This window comes from Molossus molossus, unplaced genomic scaffold (assembly GCF_014108415.1).
Source record: "Molossus molossus isolate mMolMol1 unplaced genomic scaffold, mMolMol1.p scaffold_m16_p_16, whole genome shotgun sequence".
In the NCBI taxonomy this organism is placed as follows: Eukaryota; Metazoa; Chordata; class Mammalia; order Chiroptera; family Molossidae; genus Molossus; species Molossus molossus.
In genome coordinates this window covers 26,445,469-26,468,817 of record NW_023425351.1, presented here as the reverse complement: position 1 = coordinate 26,468,817, position 23,349 = coordinate 26,445,469, and the positions used below count along the sequence as shown (strand labels likewise).

Genomic DNA, 23,349 nt, shown 5'->3' with positions numbered 1-23,349 from the left:
GCTTTTCTCAAAGGCTTTGAAATAATATTTCACACTTAAAAATTCATCTTAATTAGTTTTCTTTAAAAAAAGAAAGAAAAGTCTTAAAGAACCAAAGCTTCTCTGCACGCGAACAGCGCCACGGCTGGAGGCGGCGTGCTGGTAAACCCTCCGCAGCGGCTTCCAGGCTGCACACCCGCAGCTCGTCCTGCATCTGCCCCCTTGCAGTCCGCAGGATACAGTGAGCAGCGACGGCCACAGCCCGCACTGCACCTGGGTGTCCAGTGAGTGCCCAGGTGTGACAGGCAAATGCTCTCAGTCGCTCTGTTCCATGATTTCCTGCCTGTAACAGTATCATCGATTGAAAGGTAGCTTGCCTCACCAACTAAGGAATGGCGGATTATGAAGATGCCAGTCGTCAGAAAATATCCTTAGATCTGTCCTTTGGTAGAGAATTTAGGAGAAAAGAAAAACAAAAAGCAACAGGTATTCACCCTGCACACACGCTTTCAGTGGCCTCTTGACCAGAGAGGGGACTCCACTGACAACTAAGGTTATCAAAGTTGTGCCTGTCGACCCAGAAACAATGGATTTGGCCCCATTTGGAGGAGGCAGCAGGGATCGGGGAGGGGAGAGTCCCTGAGGCTTTGTTTAATTCTGACTGGAGAGCAGGTAAGCATTCTTCATCCAAGAGACGACCAGGGATGGCTTGGTGGAGAAAAACGCTGACTCAGCTCTGACCAGACTGTCCTAACTAAGCTGTTGATGTCCTTTACCTCTGTCGTGACAGACATCAAAGAAGGCCACACCGACAACCCCTGAGCTGTAAAGTCTGAGTGCATCACGAAATCCCTGCAAAGTCAATATTTGGTGTCTGGTCTATTTAAAAATGTCCCACTGGGAGCTGTCCTAAGTGCCAAGAAGCAGTGCTGGCGTGTGGGGTATTACCTCGTCAGCCCATATCCCGGGTGAGACCAGCTTAAGAGTGGGTTCTTCTGCTCTGTCCTACGTGGGCTACGGTGATGCAGGTCGGGGTGGGGGCACAGGGAGGAAAGGAAAGAAGAGACAGAAGAGAAAAAGAAGAGATACAGAAATGTTATCAAGTAGCCTCAAAAGTCCAGCTTTCCTTGTTTTATTTGTTTACGTCTTCCCGCCACCTTTCCTGTGGTTTTGCTTCTGGTCCCGTCAGCCAGCCGCCCCCTAGAAGGAGGGATCTGAGATGGCAGCCCAGGAGGCTGGACAGTGGTGGTGGGTGGACACGGAGCCCTGAAACTCCGATATTCTTTAGTTTCTGAGACGGTATCAGTATGGATGGGCCAGTGAAGTCCACATGCCTCTGATGGAAATTCTTCTCCCAAGCAAATTCATTAACTAGGGTGCTGACACATCGTACCTCAGTTTCCCCGAAATAGAGGTGGTAAGGACAGACCCTCTTGTCCCTCACGGCACATTTCTGACAAACCTGCCCGAGGTCTATACTTAGAGTGGAAAAGGGGCAAGGGCTGACGATGCGGGTGACCCAGTGACATGGCCACCAGGTATCTGGGTCCCCCATCTGGAGCACGAGGAAATAAGAGGGATGGGTGGGGGTGAGGGGATAAGATGACTGGGCTGAGGCCTGTGTAGGAAGTTTTTGCGTGTCAGGCAGCACTGTCTCCGAGCTACGCTGAGACCCTGCTGCATGTCCCCATCCCGCACCTGCTCTTCATTCCCCACCCGCTGCACCGCCTTCTGAGCCACAGCACTGCTACTTTCGATAATTAGGGACGTTAGCAAGAAGCCTCTTCTACTTCCTCCAGCTTTGGCTCCAGAATGCTCTTACCACCCCCATGACTCTTTGTGTGTTCTTGATGTTATATTTCATAAAATCTCTGGCCAGTGGTCAGGAAGCCTCTCCAGCGAATCTGCGTGTAAGCACCACTTTGACTCTGCGCCCTCTCCCCAGAGCTCCCACACGTTTTTTGTTTTACCCCCCTCACACCATTTCATGCTGAAAAGCATCATTCACCAAGCGACAAACACAGGCGTAAGCTCTGAGACGTCGTGTTGTGACGGTGAGAACCCAATGACACAAGTGCAGCCCATGCCCGGGGCGGCGAGAGCCCGGAGGCCATGCGTGCACCCCGCTGTGCTCCGTGCAGTGCGGTCAGAAATGGAAATTAGTTGAAACGGCTGGATCATGCAGTGATTAGGAAAGAAGTTCCCGGGGAGAATAAATAAGGGTGAATACCTGTGTAGGTCATAGCTTCCTCCATCTTTATTTCCTGATACAGAGAAATACAAGAGTAATTTATGTTAGCGTCAGAACTCACAAAACCATCCACTGCGTAGTGCTCCACGCACAACATCTACGTCCTGGAAAGAAACATCTTGTGTGAAATACAGGCAGTGCCGAAGTCCAACAGAGTTTTCTATTAGACAGGCTCAAAAAGACGATGGAAAGCTATAAATAAAAAGGTTTAAGATAAAACATATAAGTTTTCACATGAAAAACGTGTGGGGTTGAGAAAGGAGGAGAGGCCACGTCCAAGCAGTAAGAAAATGCTTCCAGAATTCTGTGTAAGCCTCAGTAAAAGCCACATTTTGGTTATTTTTAGACAAAACCCTTGGAAACATGGGCCAATAATCACCTCCCTTAGGAATCATCTAGAAAGTGGAGAGGACATGTGAAGTCTCGCGGCAGGGACTGGGCCCCCCCTGGCAAGTCCCTCTGCCATGAATGCGCCCGGTCAGGTCTCACGAAGTGGAGCTGTTATGTCATCGCCAAGAAGAGTCCTGTGCTCTTCGGGGGAGAATATCTGGGTGTAATGTTTCCAGTGCCTTTAAGAGTTGGTTTAGTTTCCAGGCCTTTGTGGGATTTTTTTCCCCTTTTGTGAGATTTGAGGAAAAGGTCAACAGATAAGTAGGAGATCTGAGAAGATTTGAGCGGAGTGGGGTCAGTGACCAAAGACCTCGTCTGCAAGTGGGGACGGGGCTCTTCCGTCACAGTCACAGGTCCCTTCCCGAGGGTGTTAACTGGGAAGTGTTGACGGAGAGCTGAGAGCAGCCTCGCGGGCGGGATTTGTAATTTCTTACGGGACTCTCATGGCTCAAAAGCCTTCAGGACCTACGATGGTGCAAATGACAGGTGGGGCTGCTGGCCCTTGCAGGATGCCCCCACCCTTTCCAGTCACATGCTGCAGGGAGCTGTCAACTTTGATCTCTGCACGGGATCCACAGAGACACAGGCTGTGAAGGACACAGGTTCCTGCAAACAGCACCCCAAGGCCTGAGTGCCCAGCTCTTCACCCTTTGGGGTTGGTAGGCTATGCCCATGCAGTGGCCTCAGCTGGCTGCAGCTCCTTCCTTCTCCAGACAGCTGGTATTTACATTTCTACACGAATCATGAGAAAATAAGTATTCTCATCAACCGTGGGATAGACAATGCCTCCTCCTGGGCCTAAGGAGGAATAAATCAAACACTGCAGACCGGGAGGGAACATCTGCTCGGTTCCATGCTGCCCCTCACACTTTTAGATCTCGCACAACGAATGGCTCCAATAGACCAGCGTCATGGAAAATGCCGGCAAAGGAAGCCAGTGCTGGGTCATGGGCAGGGGCCCAACGGGGGAGCTCCAAATTGTGACAGGCAAAAAGGGGGCACTGTGTGTTTCCAACCACAGTCTCTTAAAAAATAGGACATCCTGAGTTACTTAGATGGTATCCTATGACTTCTGACGGCAAAATCAAACACATCCCCCGCGTTTTCATCCCATCTCCCAACGGATGCTTCTGTCGGGACCCGAGGTTTACCAACAGAAGTCCTGGGGGAAATACGGGAACAAAACGCTCACCAAATCGTTTGGTGCGCTCAAGTTTTCCTTCAGGCACCAGAGCTACATTCAGAGAAATTGTGTTTGGAATTGCCTGGACAGAGCCCCCCGTAAGTGTCCCAAACTGTGTTTCTACGCATATAAACGTTTCAAAGGCAGGAAACTTGACAGCACAAAGAATTTTCCAGGTAACAGGGAGACACTCCTCTTCCTTACCCGCTTCCAGGCCCTTAGGTCTTGGGTTGCACTGCTTATACCCTTGGCAGCTTCTGAGCTCCATCAGCTGGACATGTAGCTGGTTCAGGACGCCCCGTTCCACCGTGTGCACCGTGTTCGTGAGCTGTGGGCGGAGAGGCCAGGGAGACAGAGTTCAGCTCCTGTCCTGCTTGTTCTATTGTCTGTAACCTCTACAGAACGAAACCACATGGACTTACCTGATAAGGATCTGTATTCATATCAAAATACTCCAAAAAGCCAGTGGCGAATTCGCAGAAAAGAAAATTATGCGTCTCGTTAACTGTACGCAAACACCAGTAGGTGTTATTGTTGGAGCTCGTGCACGCACAGAAAGACCCCACTGTCGGTACAAAAGGAGACACAACGGAAGGGTGAGGAAACAGGCGGGCGAGGCTTTATCTGTCTGCTTTGCGGTTCACATTTCTTTCTTGCAAGTACTCTGTGTGGAGGGTTAAAAGTAACTATACCCCCCTCTGCTCTGGGACAAACAGAATGTCATTAAATGATGACTCTAAATCCACTGAGCAGAACAGATTGGCAATAGCAACAGAGGAGGCTGGGAGACACACGGGAAGTTTTGCAGAGGTTGAAGGAAGAAATGGGGTCTCGGGCCGGATGGTCTCAGCTCAGATAGGACGAAGCTGATACGTGACAAGCAAACTATAACTTCACATTTCTCAATACCTCATCTTCAAAGGGGCTTGCCAGCTCTGACACAGCAAACTCATTACTTCCCCAGGACGCCTGCTCCTGCTATTCCCTCTGCCTGGGGTGCTGCCCCCCACCTATGACCCCCTTTCATTCAGACTGCTTCTCTGGACCCTTTAGGTTCAGCTTAAATTTCACTTCTTCAGAAAGGCCCACCACCCCCACCCTCTTGAAAAGGGTCCCTTTTAATAGCTTTGACCACTGTTTCCTACACTGATCACTACACCTTGCTATTATTTTATTTCACTTTTTTTTTTATCCTCACCCGAGGACATTTTTGCATTCATCTTCAGATAGAGCGAGAGGGAGAGAGGGAGGAAGAAAGAGAGAAACATCGATATGAGAGAGACACATTGGCTGCCACTCACGTGACCCCAACCGGGGCCGGGGACAAACTGCAACCGAAGCACATGCTCTTAGCGGGAACCGAACCTGGGACTCTCTGGACTGCGGGCTGACGTCTATACTCTGAGCCAAACCAGCCAGGGCTATTTCACTTTCTCTTTATGACACCTCACCCCTGACTAGAATGTAAGTGTCACGAGGGCAGAGAACGAGGTGCGTCTGGTTCATTGGTGTGTCCGCAGGGCTCAGCCCAAGGCCTGGCAGAGAGCAGACCCCAGCTGTCCGCATGGCATCTCCAAATCCCGGTTTGAGAACAGTGACCCAGGGTGGGGTGGGGTTCCGCTACCCCACGGGCTGGTAGGGTTCAATCAGATAACATGCCACAAGCATCAGGGTGTTCTTTCCCTGGGGCCCAGGCCACTGCAGCAAGTATGAACATTGCTTTTAAAAGTGCATAATTGTGCCTATTCCATATCCTCAGCGATTCTATGTAAAACCAGATATTTTGTGGCATCCCTGACATTCTGCAAGCACGGTGCCAGGTGCTGAAGGGGACTCAGGCTCGGGCAAATATAGTCCCTGCATTTAAAGATCTTTTACTTCCTTTATTATACTCGGTATGCACCTGAAATAGAGCAGAAATGACATATATTTGGGGCAAATTTGTTTGACTATTATTTAGTTGTTTAGTTGCAGGCAGTTTTCCTGGGCAGCAACTCCGTCAGGGGCTGGGTACCGTGTGAAACATCAGGAGAAAAACCCAGGGAGAGTTCGGCCTTTTCAAACAAAATACAAAACAAGTTTCTAAAGGAAAAAGTAACTTTTGGGCCTTGGTCGGTTTGGGTCCAGAGGTTAGAGCGTCGGCCCACGAACCAAAGTGTCAAGGGTTCGATTCCCGGTCAAGAGTGTGTAGTTGGGTTTTGGGTTCGATCCCTGGCCCCAGTCAGGGTCATGAGAGAGGCAACTGATCACTGTGTCTCTCTCACACTGATGTTTCTCTCTCTCTCTCTCTCTCTCTCTCTCTCTCTCTCTCTCTCTCTCTCGTTCTCTCCTTCCACTCTCTCTAAAAATCAACGGAAACATCCTCAGGTGAGGATTAACCCCCCAAAAATTGTTATTTTTATTTTTGGCAAAATGATTCTAGTTGCAAGTGTAGGAAATAATCCGATGCTCTTCCTTTGGGTGATTCTAGTCCTGGCTGCATGCTGCCGAGTCTCGCCCAGGAGACCGCAGCGTGACGGCCGCGTCCCGCACGGTGGCACGCAGGAAGGGGAGGGACTCACGGTTCCAGAAAGGCGCCGTCTGCCAGTGGTTGTTGTCGTGTGTGAAGCAGGTCAGGCCGGGGAGGCTGCACTCCTCGCCCTTCCTCTGGCGCTTCTTCTCCTTCCTCTCCTTCTTCCTCCTGCGGTGCTCCTTGAACAGCTGCAGTTTGCTGTCCACTTCCTGAGCCGCCTCCCTATTCCCAGACAAGGGATTTTTTTTTTTTAATGACCACAAAGCACGTTCTTAGTTAAAAACAGGGTTATGGCTATGACTCTTGAAAAACTATTTAGACACATAATAGATAAGCAATAATAGACAACCTTTATTTTCCAGGCTCCTGCACCTGAGCAACAGTGAGGACACACTCACTGTGACAGTTCTCCCAGAGCTCTGCTGGCCTGAGCAGAACATTTCCTTCCTTATTTACAGGTGAACACGTGGTCAGCACATGCGGCTAGCTAGCTCTTTGGATAAATGGCTTCACTCTCTGGTGGCTCAGTACCCGTCAGCCATGAAGCCAACGGCTGGGTGAGACAGCTTGCCTTAGAAGGTTCCTAAAATTCTTGGACAAATTCGACAATATAGGCTTGGGAAGAGTCGTCGGTTTTTTATTATCTTGGTTTTTCCAGAAGGGCTCACATTTTGTTGAGACTCAAATACCAACTTCCCTTCCCTTGCAAATTTTACTATTGTTTACAAAATATGTGTATTTCTTCCAACTTTAGCATTCTCCAGCATGGCTGGCTGCTCCATAGAACACACCGAGCTAAGCCATCTCCCAGGCACCGGGCCCAGAAAGCCAGGCCGTGCACAGACTAAAACCCAGTTCCCACGTGTGGATCGGCAAGAGCGCACACAAAGCCAGAGCAGAATCGCATGCCCCCTCCCCACCCCGCCAGAGGAGGCCTTGGCACTGCCATGTTCCCTTGGCAAGGTGGGGGCTTGCTTTCACCTTCTGGGGCTATGCCTTCCTTCCCACTTGCATCTGCTTTTTTGCAAGCAGGCTCCCCCAGAACACAGGAGTCCCCGCAGCCTTTGAGAAGAGCCCAGCGGACAGCCCTTCGCTCCCAGCAAATGTGGGAAACAGAGTCACTTACTTGAATGGGTGGAGATGGCTCTTTAACTTCTCTTGCTTTTTTACACCTTTCTCTTTATTGTAATAGCTACAGGCAAGAAGACGAGAAAGTGAGTCTTCGAAATCACGCACTTGTTAAGCAACTTATTTTATAAAAAGAAAGCAAAATTGAAGGCAGTTACTTTGTTGTAACTATCTTAGTTTAATGGGACTACTTAATGATTTGTTTTCTTTAACTGTTTAGGTTTATGACATATTTAATTTGACCTAAATAATTTTGGTCATTACAAGTATTTGATAATGCATTCATTTTATTAAGCTATCTACTGGTAAAAGACAGAAACAAGCCTGATACTAATCAGTGTAGCCTGTGCACTGCACAAGATGGGTTTGGAAAGGGGCTTGGGGCCCATGCTCACCCCTGTTTACTGCAGACACATTCCTCCGGCTTCCTCCTCTTCAGGTGTCCTCTCACTTCTCTTAAATTCTTAATTTTATCTTGCAGAGCTTCAATCTGGAAAACATGCAATTCAACAATTATATTTCTAAGGATCTTCTGCACTAAATACCTTTCTTTGCACCATAATCATAGCCGTTCATCTGAGACGATAATTAATTTGGGAACAATGCAATGCATTTCCCTGCATATTCCAACTGATGTCAGAAACATGAACAGATGTCTCTTTTACAACGGAATTATTTTCTCACAGCGATTGCAAAAGGTCATTGAGTCAGTTCCCATTCTTTCCTCACACTGTTTCTAGTCAGGACTATCACTGTATCACTGGAGAATGAGAAACACCTTGCTGTTCTACTTTTCACATAATTACAAAACAGCGAGGTGCACACACAGTACGTCCCACCGGTGGGGCTGGCGCGTTCTCCTGGACACGGCTCACCTCTTTATCAATGTATGCCTTGTGGTCCTTCCACGCTCTGGCTGACTGATACAGTTCTCTCTCACAGTGGATTGTATCATTCGGAAGAATAAAGCACCTGCAAAAACAAATAAGAAACATTAGAAATAGGTGTGGAGTCTAATCTTAAGCAAAACATTAGAAATAGGAAAGAGAACTTAATTGTGCTCAGAACTCTTAATTTGGATACAAGCTGCAGTTTGGAGCTGAGCCACAGACCAGGAGAAGCGGGGAGTCTCCCGGCTCGGCTGAGGGCAGCAGCCACCAGCACTCAGACCACCTCTCCAGTCAGCTCTCAGTGTTCCCATCCCCATGAAAAGATAACACTCAGAAAGTCCAGTCTTGAAAGCCCCATTAAATATTGTAAAAAAAAAAAGTAAAATATTTTCAGTCATAATGGAAATGACTTGTTTGACGAAAGGCAGTTAGAAGGGGTCTTTCATCCTCTTCACTTCATTACAAAGAGCCTGTTTGAAGTACCCCGTTACATCTGAAGCAAAGCAGCAGCCCCAGGGATGGAGGGCTGGTGGGATATGAGGCGGGTTGATAACGTAAGAGAAACAGATCTTGACTCTCTGAGCATGTAGCTACAGAGACTACAGGGACCTGGCGACCAGTCCCAGAGATAAACATCTTGGCAGAACTCATGGTATCCCGCCTCCCCAAAGTGATGAAATGAAAGACAAAACAAAGAATTTTCTAATACATTCAGATAGAAATTATTTCTCTGTCAAGAGAGGAAGTGGATTTTGGAAGGAGTGGAAGAATCAAGGTAGCCCATGATAGTAGTGGGGTTCCATCTCCCTCCCGTCTCCCTGACTCCCCAGGCCCTCTGTGCTCCCTGGGATCTGGACAGGTGGGTGTTTCTGCATCTAACCTCCATTCCCATCCTACGCCATCTCTGGGAGCTGCGCCAGGACCCATAGTTCTCCCTTGATCTGTGTTTCATTTCTGAGACTGTGATTGCAACAGCTCGGAGCCACAGTGACCACCAGCACGAGGAGCCCCTGACCAGTCCAGGCAGCGGTCTCCACTATTTTCTAGATGCATTATGGCAGAGATCCGTGCCTGCTAAGTCAAGAGGTGACAGAATCACTCTGCCCAAATTCCCAGCTGATCAGCCTTAATGTGAACTCGAACCCAAAGCACATCCCCAAAGCACATCTAAGGCTACGAGATCGTTTGGGCTCCTTATTGCTGCTTCAACCCCCATTGTTACGTAGACCAGCCCTCTGACATCATCTGGCTGAGGGACATTACTTTTTGTAAAGGAACCAGATAGTGGTAACATGCGGGGATGACTTTGACGTTAACCCCGGTGCACACACGCAGCCTTCCTACTTGTGGGTCACCCGGACGGTGGTGGGCAGGCCCACAGCATTGCCGCCGCTGGCCAGCACGGCATCTCCGTGAGCACCGCTGGCGGCCTGGCGACCTCCCGGCCCCTTGTGGCCTTCGTCGTGACGCTTGGCAATGTTTCTCGGCTGCAGCACTTGCAATTCTTCCTCTTCCAGGTTTATGTCATACACTTCGCCTTCGAATTCAACTGACAAGGAACGCGTCTGCCGAGTGTGGACAAACCTGGGCTTGTACTCTGGAAATAAGGGAAGGGACGTCAATATGTTGTCCAGATGTACCCAAGGAGAGCAAGAAATGACTGCCTGGCTCCGTGAGCATTTTGGAAAGAGGCAAACAGTACACAGGGCACCGCGGTTGTGTGAACAGCCCCCTGGATCCCCCTGGCAGGGGTGGGCTCTGGCTCTGCACTGCGCGGTGGCGTGATGGCCGCCACACGTGTCCGGGTTAATCTTCCCCCAGTGAGGACAGGTCTGGGTGAGCGCTGAGGCACTAAAGGCAGGCAGTGAACCTCCCCACTGAGTTTTCAACATGAACTGTTAAGGCAGTTTGAATAAAACGATAGCCCCCATTATGGTATTAATAATGATGACTATCATTTTTTGAGCTTTTACTATGTAGCATTCATCTTGTACTTATCTCTGATCTCTAATCTTGAAAGATAGGTATTATTATGATAAATCTTTACATTACAAAAACACCAGATTATCCAAACAGGCTGATACATTTGGTGTTCTTATTTTATGGATGAAAAAACTGAAGCTTTGACTGTTGCATCCATTTGGCAAGGTTACAAAGCCAGTACGTGTGGCTTCAGATTCTAAGTAATTCAGATCCTAAAAACTAGAGTCTCCTTACTACATTGAGATGCTTTTTCAAACAGGCAAATGCTCCAGACTCCTGCTATTTGCACAAATAATAGAGAATTACTCTAAGAAAAATTAAATTTGGCAAATGCTTTCATCAGCCAGCTGACTCTTAATACCTGGCAGATAGGGGTCGAGCCAGAGGAGGCCTGCCTGCCCTTTGGCTACTACAGACCGCCGTCAAGGCTGGCAGTGTGCTGGGTAAGAGCTCTGACGTGCAAACACTGGCCCCTGCCTCTCAGACACAGAGACTCTGTGGGGCATGCCCACGTGGCCCCCCTCCCAGGACAGGAAGAAGGGGAGCATATTGGCTGCAAATTCAGGACCGCCTCTCTCTCCTACTCTGAGGGCAGTTTCCAGATGAGGAACCGCCTCCTGCCCTCAAACACATACGATTCCACAAGCCTGGAAAGGTGCCCCAGACTTCTTCAGTCTGTGCTCAGTATTGAAAAAGCAATGCACTTCATGGACAGTGCTTGGGGAGCAACACCCAGCGTCCTGGGAGAGGTCAGGGGTCCGTTCCCTTGTGGGTTTTCCATTTGATATCTTCACGTAAATTATTAAACCTAGCATTTTCTCTCAGGGAGGAAAGAAAATCTCCCAAATTAATGGTTCTCAGACTTCTGGGTTATGAAATCCTTTGAGGAGATGTTGGAAGGTTTGAGCATCCAGAAAAATGCACATGTACACATAAAATGTATTTAAAATTTTGGATAAAATATTAGAGGGCTCACAACCCTTGAAGTCCATTTGTGGAATCCAGGATTAAAAAGTCCTGTTTTAAGGGCTTCCATTGTTCTAGTGAATGATTTGATTTCCCAATTTTGGACATAGCATTGAATTTAAGGTATCTTGGTTATTTCTAAATCGGTATTGAAAGGAATGACCACAGAAATGAGCCACTGTTCATATGATGCCACTAGATGTCACTAGATTCCCATTCTTTTATGGAAGGTAGGAGACAGTTTTTATATCTATATAACAACAATCTCATAGCCGCCTGATAAGACTTTTTATAAAGAAAATACCAGGCAGTGATTTTCGCACTGAATTTAACAAGTTTGACTCTGACAGTCAAAGAGGAATTAAATATATATATGTACATATATATATTGTCCTAAACCAGATATGCCTTTAAAAATAGTATTTATGCTTTTCCTGTTAGTTAAATGCACAAACACTGAAATCTTGAATTTATTTTCTTTCTTTTTTAAAAAGTAACTTAGACAAGTCAGGACATTAGCATTAACGTAACATAAAACTGACCTGAACTACATACCCTTCACTCCTTGATAGCTGTGTGTGTGTGTGTGTGTGTGTGTGTGGGGGGGGGTCTGGTGCTTCTACCGAATATTTGCATTCTATACTTAAGTGCATGTTTACAAAGCAGACGCCCAAATGATACCAGCTTTCGTATTTTAAACAGAACGATCATTCGCTTTTAGCTCTAACACTGTGCATCGCTAACATCTAAAATGCAGGCAGCCTTTCCTCTCGCAGCGCCCATCCGAGGGGTCCGGCCTGGGCCTTACTCGGGGTGCCCTGGTTTCGCAGGAACTGCCTCTGGCCCTTCCTCTGGCTCCTGCCGGCGCGGTACCCGGCCTCTCCGCAATTGCACTCGTCCTTGTCGTGGAAGCCGCGAGGGTACACGTTCCGCGTGCTCTGCCGGACGGCCAGCAGGTCCCCGGAGCCTTTACACTTGTGGATGCGCAGCTTGCCCGAGGTGTCCTCGATGCACTGCCACTTCTGCAAAAGCCAACCAGGTGGTGTTTGTTAGGCCTGCCGCTTTGGTTTTCGAAGCTCTGGCACCCCGTTCTCGAGAGCACGAAGAACGGCGAGCCGCGAGGCTGTGCTAAGTGGGTCCCAGACCTCTTGCATTGGGGTGACGGCAAATCATCGGAAGCAGAACCGCCTCAGTGGCACCAGGGCCAAAAATGGATACATACACCCTTAGCATCCAGACTAAACCGTGTTGCATGAAACGCGCGGAAAAGCCCTTCCTTCAGCAAGCAGGGGGCACCGTGGCCAGGGCTGTTTCCCCGGACCCCTCTTTCTCTGGAAACACGGACGTGGCAGCTTTGTTCTCTGCCCCCCAAAATTCTAATGTAAACCAGGGAAGAGCGGCTCACTAGGAAGACAGAGAGATTAATCCGAGTCCACCCCACGGCGAGCCAACTTTCTTTCATACGGCCCAGCCGTGCCCGTTCTGCGTTCTGTCCTTTCTTATCCCAAAGGGACATCGCCCCCTTCCCAAGAGGCACAGGGGCCGCGCTGGGTTTCTGGTCTGCGTCTTCCCGCACAGCGCAGGAAATATAATCAATGCTATTGTAATAACTGTGTATGGTGCCAGCTGGGTACTGGAAATATCAGGGGAACATTTTGTCAACTACATGATTGTCTAAACCACTACGCTGAATGCACCTGAAACCAATGCAAAGTGATATTGAATGTAAACTGTAACTGAAAAACAAAAAAGTTTTAATCTACCCAAAAACTTAGAAAAAGAAAAAGACCACTGCAGATACTGCCTGTGTAACTTTGGACAAATACGACACAGCAAGGGGTCTTGGTGTCCCAGTTTCTGGAGAATCAATCTGACTAAAATAATAGTGCTTCACCTGGGGGTCATTTCATAGGATCCCCCAAATCTGAAAGACCTGCTTACCTTCCTTTCACTTTTTATTTCCCCGTTCTCCCTCCCTAAAAGGTTAATTGGGAAGCAGAGAGAATGTTGAATATTAAGTTGGCCACGGTTGTTACAAAATGCTATCATGTAGTGTTATCAAACTTCTGCTTCTTTTCCTTTCTGTATATGAGTATCATCTGTGTATAATTATTTATCGATACTTTTCTTTAAATGGACACATTTCTAAACTGCGGCCAAAGCAATGCTAATAGTAAAATCATGTGTTTGGCGCACCAGCTATATATTTTCACATATATATTAAAACAAATGAAAAATTATTAAATAAGAGAGGTTCTTTCATGCACCACATAAAATAATCTCATATAGCTCCTGCCCTTGCCCACACTTTGGGTGACTTTTTGATTTCAGCGTGCCCTAGGCAAGGTGAAGTTCGGTTAAGGGTCCCAGATGGCTTGGTCAGCAGGCAAAGGACACTCACTCGTGTAAGAAATGGTGTGAACCACTCACAGTGGACCAAGTCACGGGTTGTGTCCTCTTACCTCAGTAAGTGTTGAATGATCTCAGCTGCCTTTGAGTTTCCACCAAGTTGTTCTCAAATCCCAGATACAGAGGACTAGCTGTGTGATTTTGCTTTAGCCCCCACATACGTGGTGCTATTGAATTTGATTACTTCAAGCCACATCCGGTTACAACCCTCGTCTGTGGTTTGGACAGAATGTCTGGGATGTTCAACATCATCCTGAGAGGCAGGAGCTCAAGACACACAGTAACCAAACACCTATTTGCAAAGCTGTGAGAAAGCTATGCATACAAGAACAGTCTAAAGATGGACTCAGAGATAATTTAACTAAAAAAAAAAAAACAGAAACAACCCCCCAAATATGGTCATCAGATTGACTAGGCACACTGAGTTATGGCAGATCAGTGGTTCTCACACTTGGCTCTACAGTGGGATGTTCAAAAGGCCCCTGGTGATGTATTTTAATGTGTATGTAGTTGGGGTTAAGAACCACAGCTTTAGAGTCGCAGAATCTGGTTACTGGACCTTTTGCATCTGGTTCCCGTGAGGAGGGCGGAAGGGATCTCTCTGGGTCTGAGAAGGATGAGTCTTTGAGAGGTGTGTACTATTCTTGGGTGGGGGTGTGATGGAAATCTGTGTCTAGAAATGCACCAGGTGAGAAAATGACTCTGGCTGAACAGATGAACACCACCAGCTCATCTCCGCTGCCAAAACTAAGAGGAGCCCGTTCTCCTCACTGTCTCCCCACAGTTGGCTGACGAGTGATGGAATGGAGTCTTCGTACACTCTTAGCTGAACACAGCGTGTGCCTTTCCACAGTCCTGCCCTCTTGGGTGGAGACCAGCGATGCCCAGGCCACTCCCACTTATGTCCAGTTAGCTTGAGGAGGTGCCACAAAACATTCTCAGAAACTCATAGGCCACTCCATTAAGAAATAATTATATGCCATGCAGAATTCTTGCTGGTGAAAAATGTCATCAAAATAAATGATAGCTCGTTAAAGTTAGGGACCAGTGGTGCTTGAGTGACTGTCTATATCTGTCTTACATGTGAATGAACAGATGAGGCGTGTCCGTCCGCCTGGGTCATCTCTACCTCGTGTGTTCAAAAACTGAGAGTGGTCTGCTGAATGCTCACAGCAGCCAAAGAAGCGTCAGGGCTCACAGTCCGAGCCTAGTGCTCCACTTTCTATGAGACAGAAAAATGTGGTAATTTGATTCTTGAAAAATAGCGCGGCCTTCCATCTTTTTTGTGGACCCAATTTATATCAACTTGAGTACAAATTCTAATTTTTAAAACACACAACTCCAGTGAAAACCTTCCTTTTGATAATCACAATGCATTAAAAAAATTCTGCCTTTTTGTGGCCTGGAGGAGCTGAGGGTACAAGTCGATGCCTGTAGCACACAAAAGCGTAGGCAGAATCTGTAGTGACTTAGCCTGTTTGGAATACAACCTGCATTTTTCCATTAGCCAAATTCCTGCCGACTTCCTGTGGGACAGAGATGAAAGGAAAGGCTGTTTCCTTCCCAGAGAGTTGGATTGCACCACACCCGAGGTCTAGCACTGTCCTTGGCACTGATACTGTGTATGCAAAATCAAATATGCATACATATATACATGCATGTATATGTACAAACATGCACACCCACATGTACCCACATATACTACATATATACATATACCTACCACATTCTTTTTTTTTTTTAAATCCTCACTCAAGGATATTTTTTCCTTTTATCTTCAGATAGAGTGGGAGGGATGGAGAGAGAGAGAAACATCAACATGAGAGAGACACATCGACTGGTTGCCTCCTGCACGACCCCGACCAGGGCCGGGGACAAACCGCAACTGAGGTACGTGCCCTTGGCTGGAATCAAACCCATGACTCATTGGTCCGTGGGCCAACGCTCTACCACTGAGCCAAACTTGCCAGGGCTACTCTCACTGTTGTATAAAACCAAAGCCTTGGACAAAGATGCCAATTACCTTCTATACCAGGAACCCTTTGAACAACCCTAGACCTTAGAAGATAGAGTAAGTAGCTAGAGGCTTTGAAAATCTTAGTGGCAAGTGTACTAGGAATTGTAATGAAATATAATTGCCACACATTGGCCACAGTCATTTTAGTGTTCAATATCATGACAATTTTTATGGCTGAGCAATAAAACCTTGGAATAGCTGCAGCTAAAATGGTCGTCTTAGTGCATGTATAGACAGAGCTGAAAAAAGAGAATTATTAAAGGAATTGCTCTGAAACTCATGCCACCTACCATTCAAATGGTCAAAATAAGGAGACGATTTTGCACTGCAGAAGTGTCAGCAATCAGATGGCGGCAGGAACGAGGCCGGGCGCCTGCTGCGGGGACGCTGAAGCAGCCTCAGAAACGGCTTTGATAAACAAGGGTCCTTGCAGCAGTACAGACGTCACACTGTCTCACTTCTGTCACACCCTTGAGCTTTATCAGCACATCAGTTCATTGCCAAATGCGATCGTCTCCAGCTTCTCTGACCACTCACTCTCTGTAAATTCCTTCCCTGCTCTGTGGAACATCACCTCGAATCTGCTCCTTTCTCTCGGACTTAGGCATTGAGCACACATTCGTATGTCTGCACACCTACTGTGGGTAAGGTGCTAGAGTAAACTATTTAAATAATTTCGTAAATTATTGTTACTTTACTTTAGCCTCTCCAACTACCGTGGAACCTGGGATTGAATCACTCCGTTTAGTAATTATGTCTCAGTGCTTCTGATGGACTGCATGTACCTGCAGGTAAATGACATCCAATGAAGAACAGAAGGCTGGCTCTTTTGTGCAAGGATTCCTGTGAGCAGCCAGTTTGGTGGAATCAAACCTGATGAGAAATAGGTCAACTGCCTTTCAAATAATTCGATTTAACACAGTCATCAGCACCATCATTACCATTAGCTCTTGAACTCGTTCCTTGATGGCAGGCACTGGTCTCGGGCATGCTACACACATTCGTTCACTGAATCTTCACAACCTGCGTGCTGCTGAAATTCATTCGCTGGAGTAGGAATACCATTTATTGGAGTGGTGACTATCATCTATATTCTGCCTGGAACTTGGCAATGGCATTTTACACCCATAAGGATGCGGCTTAGTGGAAAAAATCTGGACTTTCCAGCTAGAAGAGTCTGGATTTGAACACTGGCTCTCTCACATTGTCTGTGGCCTTGGGCAAGTCAGCTAGCGAGACAACCTGTTTTCGCAGGGTCACGAGCATTAGCGATAACACACAGAAAGAATTCAGCACAGGGTAGGTCCGCAATGCAGGACTGCTATGATTATCATCATCGTCACACACACACACTCAGTTATACGGGTAATGACTTCAAGAATTTGACCTAATGTAAACTTGATGAGAGGTAGCCATTTTTAATGGGGATAAGTATTAGGTTAGGGATCTGAAGACCTCAATTTTAATTTTCTTTAGCTGCTAACTTTATGGCCTTGAGCAAATTGCAGAATCTCTTTGTTCTTCCAGATTCCACATCTGGTAAAGTAATACCTGCTCCTCCTGGCCTCGAGGATCTGTCCTGAGAATACACTGTTGAGTGTTTTCGGAGTTCTGAGGACAAGATCCCTATATGAGTACAGAGCAGTACCATTCTAACTGACCTTAAAGATGGTTATCCAGGCCCTGGCTGAGTTGCTCAGTTGGTTAGAGTGTTGTCCCCACATGCCAAGGTTGCGGGTTCGATCCTCAGTCAGGGCACACATAAGACTCAACCAATGAATGGAAAAATTAGTGGAACAACAAATCGATGTGTTTCTCTCTCTCTCTCTCTCTCTCTCTCTCTCTCTAAAAAATCAATTACAAATGGTTATCCAATGCTAGGATAAGCTAATGTTTCCCAGGTGTAAACTGTGTATAATATAGTAATTATTATGTAGTGGGGAGATGGGGGCTTTGAACCACATAGATCTCAGTTTGAACTCATACTTGTCACCTTTCGAGCTGTATGACTTTGACCAAGTTACTGTCCCATCTGAGTTTCAGTTGCTTCATATTTAAAATGGACATAATGTCACCCGGCCGGTATGGCTGAGTGGCTGAGGGTCGACCCATGCACCAAGAGGTCTCGGGTTCAATTCCTGGTCAGGGCACATGCCCAGATTGTGGGCCCGATCCCCAGTGGGGGGCATGTAGGAGGCAGCCAATTAATGTTCTCTCTCATCAATGTTTCTATTTCTCTCTCCCTCTCCATTCCTCTCTCTCTGAAAATTGATAAAGAAAAAAAAATTATTTAAAAAAATGGACATACTATCTATTTTATAGAATAGTTTTCAGGTGTAAATGGTCCATGTAAAATATTAGGAGATGATAGAACTCTGGTTATTTTTCTTTCCTGAGTGACCATTAGGTAATCATTGCAGTTTCTACATTTTGAATTGCATACATTTCTCAACTTCATTAAGAATGTCCTGTAGTATTATTTAGACCACCGTATGCCCATCTTCATGAGTAAGAAACAAAAATTTGGCTATAACTTTTCCTAAGGCACACTGCAACGAAAGCTGAATTTTACACACAACACATACACACACGCACACACACATGCTCGCACGCGTGTGCAGATTATTTCCCCATTGTTATAAGTCCTTGTTGTTATGTGAATTGGTCCAAAGGCACATAAAACCATGTTCTCTGAAATGTTACAACCACACAGCAATTTTCTGATAACCTGACTACCCTTCAGGCCAGTACCGACAGCATGCAAAACAGTTACCTGCTCGTGGACATGCATTTAGAATTTTTATCTCCACACTGGGGACCGTAAGACCATATACACATCCTTGTTCAAACTGATACTTAGCTCAGGCCACTGTCAACTTTTTTTTCACACAGAGGAAATAGTTACTCATGCCAAGGTGGTTTTTCTCCTGTTTCCTCTGAGATGCGGACGGGGGAGGAAAAGGAGAAAGGAAGCAGAAGCAGAAGAGAGAGAACATTTCCTTCTCGATGTTTTAATCTGGATAATCATTTGTAAAAGTCAGTGTGGGAATGTTGGAAGAAGTATGGTTCTTGCAGTTCAGGGAAAAATAAAATTGGTGAATTGACCTTGGCCAATAATTGATAGCCAGCATTGGTTGGGTGCTTGCTATTCGCCAGGTACTGTTCTAGATGCTTAATATCTTTAACAGATCTAACTTTTGTAGCAGCCCTTGGCGGCAGGTACTCTTATTATGCCCATTTTACAGATAAAGAGACTGAGGCAGAATTAGGTTAAGAACCTTGCCTGTGTCACATATCAAGTAAGTGGTGGACCCGAGATGAAATCCTAAGGCATCTTGACCAGGACACCAATCATAAAGGAGAAAGATTTGGGACAGAGCCTGAGGCATCAGATGGGCCTCAGTTGAGGGGCTGGCATTTGGGAAGACAGAGGCGACCACTTATACACAGAGGAGAAAGTTATATTCAGGAGGGGGCAGACCTAACCCAGCTGTGTTAGAGAGTAGTGGGAGATAAGATACAGCAGCATCAATCAAATAGGGTGGGGCAGCAGGATGGAGTTTAGTAGTAGTGCCTATTCTTACATTTGTCTAGCTCGTTGGGAACACCATTAAATACGGTTTGACGTTTAACCCTGCAGTTTGTATTTTGGAAAACGCACAGAAGCCAGAACATCTAAGTCGATGTGTGTGACTGTGGCGCAGGTGGAGGAGAAGAGGCAAGGTGGCTGACACACGGGGCCGGGTGCGGACAACAGTTCAGCCAGAGGAGGGAGCTGGGGCTCAGTCCTTCTGACCTGGCCCTCTGGAATCAGGAGAACCCGGGGAAATGTCTGGGAGCCCTGCTGTGATTTTAACCAGTGTTCACTGAGTTCCTGGAAACAGGCTGTCAATTTCTGGCAAACTAACAATTCCAACCAGATCTGCTGGTAAACGTCTTTTTATCTCTGATCTCCAGCAGGTCTCAGAAGGTCAGAGGGATAATTTTTGGATGAGAACATGAATACTGAAGCTAAATCAGTTTACACTCAACAGACTACGTTCTTATTTCCTTTGCTCGATGCTGGGATCCTTTTAGAATTTTACGAATCTTTGATTTTATATTGACACAAGGGTAGAAAGCGAACTGCATTGTCAAGATGCCAGCACCAGCCAACTCCACATGGGGAGCTGGCCTTCACTGTGTGAAAACAAGACAACTTTTCCTCTGACATGACAGAACACATGTAAGACGTACTCCAGAACTGAGCGTGCAGGCAGTTTCTTTTCTATGCCACTCCTATTTAAGGAGTTAATAGCTATACCTAGGAAAAAAAAAGGGAAAAAGAATGCTCACCCTACACGACTGATTCTCAATCTTGGCTGCTGATCGGAATCACTCAGGAGCTTGAAAAGCAGAAACCGAAACCACCACCGCTGATTCCTGGTCCCATCCCTGGAGGCTCTGACTTAATTGTTCCAGAGTAGGGCTTGCAGAGCAGCAATTCCAAAGGTGCCTTGTGACTCTGACATGTGGCCATGGTTGAGAACCACGGTCTTAGGCATGGAGAGTGGCCCTACACCCACGCCTTCAGCCAGGCACATGCCATTTGTCATTTCTGAGGGAACATGTACTAATATTTTTGCATGTTCTGGGGAAGAAAAGATCAAACATGAAATGAAGAGGTACAGGGTTTGCAGCTTAGGTTTTCTAGCTCTAAATGTCCTTATTAGGAAAATGATGTCATTCCACTAGAAGATTTCTAAGACTCCTGCTGCCCCTGGCATTGTCTTATTCGAGGCCTGCGGTTCTTAACCCCATTGAAAACATGATGCCTGGCCTCACCTCCGGACGCTGTAATCTGATTGGTCTGGTGTGAGGCTGTGTATCAGTATCTTCCAATGCTCCCCAGGTGATTCTGAAGTGTAACCAGGATTGAGCATCGTGGGTTTAGGTTCTCTGTTGAACCAAAGTCTTCTCAGACAGGAGATGAGATTTGTTCGAGTGTGTGTGTGCATGTATGTGTGTGAGTGTGTGTAGTTCATCTACACATAGATGTGCTAGGGGTGAAATTTCAGCTGAAAGAGTGCGAGGAATTCACACCCAGCCTCGTATGAATTCAGGAACATAGAATTAACGCGCACACACGTGTCCACACTGTCTTATGTAGGCCCTGCTGGTTGCTGGGTTGACATAGTGGAGAAGGGATGCCAATGCCTGGGATTCCAGCCTGGTTGCATTCCCTCTGGCTTCCGGGGAATGAAGACAACGGGTAAACTGCCTGGCACGATACCGCCACCCAACACCCGTACGCTGCTTCACAGTCCATCCAGCCCTGTGCACCTACAATACTGCTTTATCCTCGTAAGACTGAGATGAATTTCCCTCCTTTTAGAGACAGGAAACCAGAGACTCAGGGCAAACTAGGTGTCTGGCCCAAGAGTGCATCACTAAAAAGTAGTGGGTGCCAAAATTCTAACCCCAACCTTGTGATTTCAATTTGTCTTTTTAAAATTTGCTTTCCTTCATGAATCCTCATCGATCCTCCCACACGATCCTTAGGAGACCAGCATGGAGGTGTGTGGGAGGGGCACACACTCTCTGTGGGGGACCAGGAGTGAAGGGGATGGGGCTAATCATGCTGCCTTTGAATGAAAGCAGTTACCCCCGGTTACAGGAAGAGACGCAGGTGTGAAATCAATGTCAAGAGAAGAGATTCCAAGCAAGTTAGTCCTATCCTTAACTGTTGACTTGACCCTGAACAGTACAATTTCATTATGCTAAACATTTTTCTTCCTTTTTAAAGTCAGTGATATTGCCCTGGCCCGTTTTGCTCAGCGATTAGAGCGTCGGCCTGCGGTCCAGAGAGACCGGGGTTCAGTTCCCGCTAAGGGCATGTACCTCAGTTGCAGTTTGTCCCCGGCCCTGGTTGGTCGTGTGGGTGGCAGCCTCTCAATGTGTCCCTTTCACATTGATGTTTCTCTCTCCCTCCCACTATCTCTGAACAAAAAATGGGAAAAAATGTCCTCGGGTGAGGATAAAAAAATAAATAAATAAAGTCAGTGATATTGTAACTAAAAAAGATCATCTTCAAAGTAGCCAGATAGAACAAAAGAGGCCAAAATATAACCTTTCCATAGAACATAGCTAAGCTATGTCAAGTTTGACCTACAGGTTCAATAATCACCTTGAGGAGGCTCAACTTTTTCTTGACGCTCTCAGACTCTTAAAGAAATGACCTTCGGGGACGTAGTCGAATTCCTTATTCCATGACTGTGGGCTCTTCTAAAAGAGAGCAGTGCTGAAGTCCTCATATAGTCATGTGACAGAATCTAAATTCAAACTGCTTAACACAGAAATCAAGCGGCAGCGGAAAATTCCAGGCAGCCAGATATTGGAGCATGTCTTGGGCAAAGAGCGAAGTGGAGTTTTTAACACAGCATTCAGCACGCGCGTGAAGAGCTCGGGCCAAAGTACCATCATCAAGTTTATGCTCCATTTGCCTTTTGGAGCATACATTTGAATTTCAGCACGAGCCCTATGAGAGGGTTGCAGAGTTGTATACTGAAAGGTAGGCAGTGTACCTTATTCTCAAGTGGTAACAATGCCGGCCACCTAGAGGGCTCAGACTGTCCCAGGATCACCCATTTGCATGAGATACATTTAACACCAAGCATCTCCAGTGACCGAATAGAAGTAAATGAGCCTACTGAGGTTGGCTCATAGAAATCATTCTAGAGCTACAAGACAATTCTGAGGTTTTAGTCATAATAATACTTAGAGCTTCCATAAGAAGTATTTGAAGACTTCAAATTAAAATATAATGAATAGGTCTAAGCTTCTCCACTAAACACTTGAAAATTAAGACTTACTAGGAGACTTCTTTCTTATGTGAAGGATTGGTGTTATCCCTTCTTTCAACAACCCTCCCACTTCACCCTTTTCTGTTTCAAAGGAATCCCTGGGTACAAAAGACATGAGGAAATACAAAGAGCAGGAGGATCACATTGTTTATTATGAATGTCACTTCAATAAGCTGGATACCATGTAAAAGGAGTGCAATGAACGAGGACATTTTAATAGTAACTGGGCTCTTCATTTCATGCGTCTGATACCTCGGACTACTGTTGGCTAGTTGTGTGGATAGCTAGGGTCAAATTGGATACGTTTTTTAAAAGGGGACGTACAGAAGACTTGAACTTCTCCTCACCTAGTTAACGTGACTTACCTTGGAAGACAGCAAGTAGCCTGGGTTTTTCAATCAGACAGTTCATTTGGATCCCACCTCTGCCACTCACCAGCTGTCCACTGGTCAAATGGTGAAGACTAAACTGAGCTGATGCATATAAAGCTGGATACCATGTAAAAGGAGTGCAATGAACCAGGCCATTTTAATAGTAACTGGGCATATAAAGCCCATGGACAGTGCCTCACATAAGACAACTACTTGACAAATAGTAGTTACTTTTCTCTTTCCTCCGGTTTTTGTCTAAGTTGCCATGACTCAGGCAGAAATTCAGTTCCTCTCATCGTGACACAGCATTTCTTTGAGCTAGTGGAGATTTCAATCAAGATTGCTCTAAATAGCCCTGGACAGTGCAGCTCAGTGGTTAGAGCATCCTCCCATGCACTGATGGGTCTAGGGTTCGATTTCTGGTCAGG

General features: G+C 46.5%; 1 protein-coding gene across 2 annotated transcripts in view; it reads right to left on the bottom strand.

The window, feature by feature from the left end:
- The window catches only part of SULF1 (sulfatase 1), a 131,992-nt gene that overhangs the window by 7,451 nt on the left and 101,192 nt on the right, over positions 1-23,349 (bottom strand). For both annotated transcript variants that reach the window (XM_036264318.1, XM_036264317.1), the window contains exons 12-19: positions 12,091-12,304; positions 9,678-9,930; positions 8,319-8,415; positions 7,839-7,933; positions 7,442-7,507; positions 6,365-6,537; positions 4,226-4,368; positions 4,008-4,131 (exon numbers count right to left, since the gene is read on the bottom strand). In XM_036264318.1, the coding sequence (XP_036120211.1) occupies positions 4,008-4,131; positions 4,226-4,368; positions 6,365-6,537; positions 7,442-7,507; positions 7,839-7,933; positions 8,319-8,415; positions 9,678-9,930; positions 12,091-12,304 (1,165 nt within the window). The remainder of the gene's footprint in view (positions 1-4,007; positions 4,132-4,225; positions 4,369-6,364; positions 6,538-7,441; positions 7,508-7,838; positions 7,934-8,318; positions 8,416-9,677; positions 9,931-12,090; positions 12,305-23,349) is intronic.